Source organism: Marmota flaviventris, chromosome 2 (assembly GCF_047511675.1).
Source record: "Marmota flaviventris isolate mMarFla1 chromosome 2, mMarFla1.hap1, whole genome shotgun sequence".
NCBI classification, from domain to species: domain Eukaryota; kingdom Metazoa; phylum Chordata; class Mammalia; order Rodentia; family Sciuridae; genus Marmota; species Marmota flaviventris.
Window position 1 is genome coordinate 96,046,029 of NC_092499.1, and position 8,029 is coordinate 96,054,057.

The 8,029-nt window shown below is 37.8% G+C and overlaps 1 protein-coding gene across 2 annotated transcripts in view; it reads right to left on the reverse strand.

Annotated features, from left to right (window-relative positions):
- The window catches only part of Myef2 (myelin expression factor 2), a 36,887-nt gene extending 29,281 nt beyond the window's left edge, over positions 1-7,606 (reverse strand). Inside the window, exon 1 of one of the 2 annotated variants that reach the window (XM_027925666.3) lies at positions 7,331-7,606. In XM_027925666.3, coding sequence (XP_027781467.1) covers positions 7,331-7,491 — 161 coding nt within the window. In that variant the 5' untranslated portion in view covers positions 7,492-7,606. The remainder of the gene's footprint in view (positions 1-7,330) is intronic. The other variant, XM_027925658.3, reaches the window with a different exon arrangement.
- Between the last annotated feature and the right edge of the window lie 423 nt (positions 7,607-8,029).

The following is an 8,029-nucleotide window of genomic DNA, read 5'->3' on the forward strand; positions in this document are numbered from 1 at the left end:
CAGCTATCCATAAAATCTCTAGATAAATATCCCTCCCCCTATTTTCTTCCTGAAGGAAATCAATTGTGAAAATGCATGAAGTTCTGGTATATAATGTTCTGTTCTAGGTGGAGGTTAATGAATGTGGTAAACATTTGCTTACAATAATCTAACAATTCCATTTTAAAAGTAGTAATATTATATCTCTTCTTTAAAATATTTACTTAAAGGATGGCCAAAGAGAGCAATTTCGGTAATTTTCCCCCAATTTGTAGCATCTTTAAAATACCACTAAGCTGTTCATCTGCAACACATAAATTATCTATGGAAGGCATACTAGTTTAGGGGCTAGAGGGACAATTTGATTAAGAAATTAAGTCATAATTATATCAGTCCTGAATTTTATGCCATAAATACACTATAGAAAGACAGTTAAAAAAAAAAAAGTGAAATGATGCTACCAGAATATTTCCTGAATTCCATGTTCTAATTCTCAAGCTATTCACTTTTGCAAGCCCCTCCTTCTTAAAAGACTCCAGAATAAACAAAAATTTATCTGCTCTTAAGACTAAATTATTCCTTCCCAAATAACAAATTTCTGAAAAAAATTAATATCTAACACTGAATGAAGAAACATAGTATTAATATGTGATTTTAAAAGCATAATGCTATAATGAGATCCAGAATTAATCCCAGTTCTAGGACAAACACCAGAGGGAAATTCATAGTGATAAAAGCCTATACACAGAAAAAATGAAAGATCTCAAAACAATCTAACTTCACACCTTAAGGAATTAAAAATTAACTAACCACAGAGTTAATAAAAGGAAGGAAATAACAAACATCAAAGCATAAATAAATATACTAGGAAAATAGAAGATCAACAAAACTAAAAGTTATTTTTTAAAAAAAGACAAATTGACAAATATTAAGTCAGACACTAAGGAAAAAAGAGAAGAATCAACATCAAACAGAAGAGAAATTACAACTGACCACATAGAACTACAAAGGACAATACAAACCTATTATGATCAATTATACACGAGCAAATCTAGAATGAATAAATTCCTAGAAACAGACAACTTACCAAAAACAAATCTTAAAGAAACAGACATCCCAACCCACCAATAAAAAGAAGGAAGACTAGGAGACTGAATCTGTACTCAAAATCTCCCATCAGTGAAAAGTCTAGGACCTGAGAGCTTCATGGGAAAATTCTACCAAACACTAAAAAAAACTATTTCAAAAAACCAGAATGAGAGAACTCTTTCAAATCATTTTATAAGGCCAACATTACTCTGATACCAAAGTCAGACAAAGAGAATTATAGGCCAATATCCCTGATGAACACAGGTGCAAAAATCCTGAACAAAATGCTAGCAAACTGAATTCAACAGCACATTAGAAGGATGTAAGGCTGGATAAACATATGCAAATCAGTAAGCATGATATAACACATTAACAAAGTGAAGGTAAAAAAAAACAAATGATCACCTCAATAGATCTGGGAAAAGAACTTTACAAATTTCAAACTTTCCTCTAAAACCAGGAATAGGAAAAAGATGCCTGCTCTCACCACTACTATTCAACTTTTTATTATTAAAAGTCCTGGCCAGAGCAATTAGGCAAGAAAAACAAAAGGCATCCAAATTGGAAAGTAAAAACCAAAATTATCTGTTTGCTAATAATGTGATCTTATATACAGAAAACCATTATAGAGTCCACCAAAAAGAAAGAAAAAAGAGCTAGGCATAGTGGGGCACACCGGTAATCCCAGTGATCAGGTGGCTGAGACAGGAAGATTCCGAGTTCAAAGCCAGCCTCAGCAACAGCGAGGTGCTAAGCAACTCAGTGAAACCCTGTCTCTACATAAAATAACAAAATAGGGCTGGGAATGTGGCTCAGTGGTTGTGTGCCCCTGAGTTCAGTCCCCAGTGGCCCTCGAAAAAAGAAAAAAGATGCTAGAAGTAGAAGAGAAACTATTAGGCAATGGGAAAGGGACCAGTTAGGGAATCAGGGGAAAAGGGAGGGTGGACATATGAATGCATGATGCATTCATGTATGGAAATGTCACAGTGAAACCAATTAACTTGTACAATTAATATGTATTAATAGGAGTCCACCAAAAGTAATTCAGTAAAATTATAGGGTACAAGACCGACATACCAAAATGAATGTGCCTCTCTATACATCAACAATAAACTATCAAAAAATTAACAGCACATCCCATTTATAATGGCACTGAAAAACAAAAACAAAAAACCACCTAGGAATAAATTTAAACAAGGCAATGAAACACACTGAAAACTATAAAACAATGATGAAAGAAACTGAAGACAACACCAATAAATGGTTAGATACTCTGTGTTCATGGACCAGAAGAACTGATGTTATAAATGTCCATATTATCCAAAATGACCTATCAATTCAATGCAATCCTATTAAAATTCCAATGCTATTTTTCACTGAAACAGAAAAAAAATCTCAAATGTATATGGAACTACAAAAGATCCTAAGTAGCTAAAGCAATCTTGAACAACAACAAAGCTGGAGACATCACACTTCCTAATTTAAATTATATTATGAAGCCAGAGTAATCAAAACAATAAGATACTGACATAAAAACATACATACAAATCAATGGAAGATTATAGAACGCTCAGAAATACATGCAAACATACAGTCAACTAATACTTGACACTGAGGAAAAGAGAGTCTCTTCGATAAATAGTGCTGAAAAAGAGGATATCCATATTCAATAAAATGGAACTGAATCCTTATCTTACAACATACATGAAAATCATCAAACCAACTAGATTGAAAACTTAAACATAACAGCTGAAACCATGTAACTCAAGAAAATACAGAGGGGAAAAACACTCCATAACACTGGCCTTAACAATGACTTTTCTGGGTATGACACCAAAAGTCCAGGCAATAAAGGCAAAAATAAACAAGTGGACTACATCAAACAAAAAAGTTTCTGACCAGCAAAGGAAACAATCAACAAAACAAAAAGGCAATCTACTGAATGGGAGAAGGTATTCACAAACCATTTATTAAAGAGCAGTATCAAAAATATAAGGAGCTCATACAACTCAATAGCAAAAAATAAACATCAAAAAACAACCTAATTAAAAAGTGGATAAAGAACCTAAACAGATTAATCTTCCAAAGATGACATGCAAATGGCTAAAAGGTATATGAAAAGGTGCTCAACAACACTAATGATCAGGGGAATACAATTCAAAACCACAATGAGGCATCACATAACCTGTTAGGAAGACTATTATCAAGATGTCAAAAGATGATGCATACTGGCAAGGATGGGAAGAGAGAAAGTTATACACTACTGGTGGGAATGTGTACTGGTACAATCATTATGGAAAAAACGGTATGAAAGTTTCTCAGAAAGTAAGCAATAAAACTATCAGATGACCTAGCAATTACATACATGTCAGAGTATTTATCCAAAGAAAATAAAAATCACTGTCTTAGCCTTAGATGGCACCCACCTGTAATCCCAGAGGCTCAGGAGGCTGAAACAAGAGTTCAAAGCCAGTCTTAGCAACAGCAAGGCGCTAAGCAACTCAGTAAGACCCTGTCTCTACATAAAATACAAAATAGGGCTGGGGATGTAGCACAGTGGTTGTGTCCCCCTAAGTTCAATACCCAGTAACCCCATACACAGGAAAAAAAAAAAAAAAACACTGTCTTGAAGAGTTATCTGCACTTTCATGCTCACTACACTATTTCACAATAGCCAGATTTGGAAACAACCTAAGTGTTGTGTTTCTTTCTTTTTTTTTTTTTTTTTTTTTTTAAGAGAGGGAGAGACAAAGAGAGAGATAATTTCAATATCTATTTTTTAGTTATCGGCGGACACAACATCCTTGTTTGTATGCGGTGCTGAGGATCGAACCCGGGCCACACGCATGCCAGGCGAGTGCGCTACCACTTGAGCCACATCCCCAGCCCAAAGTGTTGTGTTTCTAATGAATGAATGGCTAAAGAATATGTGTGTAAACACACACATATACACACACAAATGAATTATTCAGGCTTTAAAAAGAAAATTTTGTCACTGGCAACAACCTAGATGAATATTATGTCCTGGAGGACATTATGCTAAATGATATTAAGCCAGACACAGAAAGACAAATACTGCATGACCATCACTTATATGTGCAATCTAAAAATCTTAACTCATAGAAATAGAGAGTAAAGGGATGGTTTCCAGACATCAGGGGATGGGTGAAAATAAGACATGTTGGTCTAAGGATACAAACTTTCAGTTATAAGATAAATAGATAAATTCTGGAGACCTAGTATAGAGTGATAATAGCTAATAATAATATATTTGCTATACACTTGAAATTTGCTGAGTAGATTATAAGTGTTCTTACTCCCCCCCCACACACACACACACAATGCTAACTATGAGGTAATGGATATGTTAATTTGTGGTAACCATTTTACAATGTATTCATAGTATATCAAAACATCATTAAATACAATTTTTATTTTTTCAATTATATTTAAATAAAGGTAGAAAAAACTAATCCCAGTTCTAATCTTTAATCCTAATATGATAAAAATTGTTATTCTACTGGCAAACACTTCACTTTGCCCTAATGCCTAATATTTTATAAGTTCTTTAATGTAACTCTCAAATCTCCATATACTTCCAGGTTTTATTAATAATATATATATAATAAAGAGTTATAACAATCAATGTTAACAATATCAGTGTTTTCCTTGCATTCACTTTTAAGAAAAGAAAAGCTTGTATCATTTGGCATAAAGGAAAAGAATAAATCTAGGGAAACATAACTTCAAATTCTTCTTTAAAGATGTAAACATGCCATTCAAATCCTCTCTATGAGTTCCATGATCGTAAAGGTTCATTTCTGCATTTCTTCAACAAATATTCACTGGAACTTTCCAAATGTAAGATTTTGAGGTACATAGGTATATAATACATAGTCTCTACCCTCAATGACCATGAATTAACTGAAGCAAAAGTCATTTAAATCCTGATGACAAATAGCACTCTCATTTCTAAACAAATATATTATAAGGCAATATTGGTCATTTTTATCAACAACATAAGAAATTCTATCATTGAAAACATGGTAGTGGGTTGTTAACAAATCCTACTGGTTCAGAGATTGAGATCTCTGGTTGTTAAGTGTGAATGATTCATGCTGGACCATCATACCTTCTTATGGAATAGACACTGCAAGAAATCCCTTAGAGTGTGTTGGGGATGTGGCTTGGTAGAAGAGAACTTGTCTAACATGTTGAGAGCTCTGAGTTCAATTCCCAACACCACAAAATAAAGAAATAGAACAAATTGGCCTGTACTTCCTGTACTTTATCTTATTTTTTTTCTCTTCCTAAATTAGAAAAAGCTTCTTTTTCCCACCTCTCCCCTCTTTTTTCCTACCCTTCAATAGACTTTAAAAAGGATTAGAGTTCTTTATCTAATGGAGATTTAGAAGTCAGCTTCACTGGTACCAACACTACACTAATCTTACCCAAGTGTAAGATTTTTTTCAATTCTATTTTTAGTGCTACTCTCTGTAATTCAAGGGTTTTGTTTTTTTTTTTTTTTTTAAAGAAGAAAAGGGTGGCACACCCATGTTAAGCTGTCATTCATCAGTATCCAAGTGGGCCTGGATCTAGGACCTGACTCTACCCCAAGAGATTAAAAAGTCCAGAGCTGCTCAAGTCTCTTATATAAAATGGCACTGTATTGTATGTAAGTTATACAAACCTCCCATATACTTTAAATCATCTCTAGATTACTTAAAATACCTAATATAATGTAAACAGTTGTATAGGATGTATACTGTTCAGGGAATAATGTCCAAAGAATAATGTCCAGAAAAGTTATATGTTCAATACAGATACAACATTTCTGTGGAGGAGAGTAACATTTTCAATTCACCATTGGTTAAATGTATGAAGGCACAACCCAAAAATATTGGGTGCCAACTTGTTAAGTTTACTGTTTATTGTTTTTCAATTCTATTTTTAATGCAAGCACCTGACAGTCCACACTTAGGCAGACATGGAGAAAGAGATTCACTCACTTCTTGATATCTCAAGGTGCCTGCCCTCTTTCTTTGCAGAAACAAATTCAAGAGTTGCAATCTCTTACACCTGCCATCTCTATTCTGTCTAGAAGATACTGCCTATTCAAACCCACTTAAGAGCCAGGCTGTAATAATGAAGCTGGAGAAACCTATCCCATCTAATCTGCAATCAACCCCAACACAGATTGGTCCAGGTAGGATCATACTGTTTCAAACATTTTCATACAAAAGAAAAAAGTCAGAATTTACCTTTCCTGTTTTAGCATGAGCTTATGTTTACTGCTTTCTACTCTAAGGCAGAACTGAGAGAAGGAAAAGGGCGTTTTCATTAAATTATTAACGTACTTACAACTTCAGATTTAAAGAGCTAGGAATATGAAAATAAATGCTTGACTTCATATCACCCCACATGACAAGAGGTGAGCATAACATGCCTCTGTATCATTCTTATAAACTGAAACTGTGGTGGAGTTGAGTCAACTCAATTCTTTACAGATACTAATGATAGACTCAACCTTATAGTAGTGGGTTTTCTTCAATTAAAAAAAAATCTTATTTTACCACTGTTTATTTACCAAAATTAAGGCCACCAAACACTGAGTTTTTTTAAAATAGCCTGCCCAACTGACAAACATCACCAGGTGGGCAGGGAAGCACATTTCCCCTTTACAGCACCTCGAGTCAACTCCATGTTAACACAATGGAGTCAATAACTACACATTATTAAACTTACTCTCGGTACAAAACATTTCAGAAATGAATATACACTTCTGAAAACAACGACAATCAGTACACTTGAAAAACTCGGGATGGGGCCGGAGAGAGGAGATATTCCTTTTAAATTTGTCGTATGTGGTTAAGAGGAAATGTCCGATGATGTCATCCCTAGATACTCCCTAGTGATGAACACTAACTACTGGCCTTTAATAGGGGGACCATTTTCCTGCAAACCCATGGCGGTCACCGAGCTTTGCTCAACGGTTTTCCAGGCGAAGTTAAGGCAAACAAACCCGGCAGGGGAGCGAACCGCGGCCCCCAACCCGACTCCCGGGCCGCGAACCGCGGGGCCTGGCAGGCAGCGAAGGGCCTAGGAGCGGCCCGCTGCACCTGCTCCTCGCGCCGCCGACCGCCGAGGGGCGGACCCGGGCCGAAGGGCAGGTGTTCCCCATCCAGGCCCGGTTCGGCTCCGGGCCCCCCGGCCGCCTCCCCGCCCCCCACCTCGCCCCGGCCCCTGGAGGAAAAGACAATACATTTTAACGCCATTGGAGCTACTGCTGTGCTGCGGAGGCTGCTTCTCCGGCTCCGGGGGGAGCGATTCTCGCCGCGGTTCACCCTGAGACTCTGCGGGGAGCTGATGAGGGCTGTCGTCGCCAGCGGCCCCGACCACCTCGGGCTTGTCAGCGTCCGCCATCCCGCCGCCGCTGGCTCCGCCTCGGCCGCCTGCGCTGAGGGGCTCCGAACGCGACAATGGCGGCGGCCGGGGAAGCGGTAACGGATCCCGATTTGAAAAGGCCCCGAGCGCTCAGTTGCCCGGATCTCGCGAGATCCGGTCGAGGCTGGGCGACTGGGAGATAGTGTGAGCTGGGTGCGGGGGGTGGGAGTGCGGTGGGGGAGGGGAGGATGAGAGAGGAGGTTGGAACCCGGGTCTGGGACGCCTTCGCTGCCTCGACCCTGCACTAGCAGGAAGGGATTGACCAGTCCCGAAGCCCCTAAGGAAGTAAGTTCTGACCACCATCCCGCTTGTCACCTGGCACCCAATGGGGTCTTCGCTTACAAAACCGATTTAGAAGTCTCTGAACCTTGACACCCAGATTATTCAATTCATTCGAGTAGGGGAAGTTTAATTAGAAAAGCACACACCTTACCATATCTAAAGACATCTGCATATCTTCAGACCCCTTTGGAAGTCCTTTGAATGATGCAAATAAATCACTTATCATTTCAATACC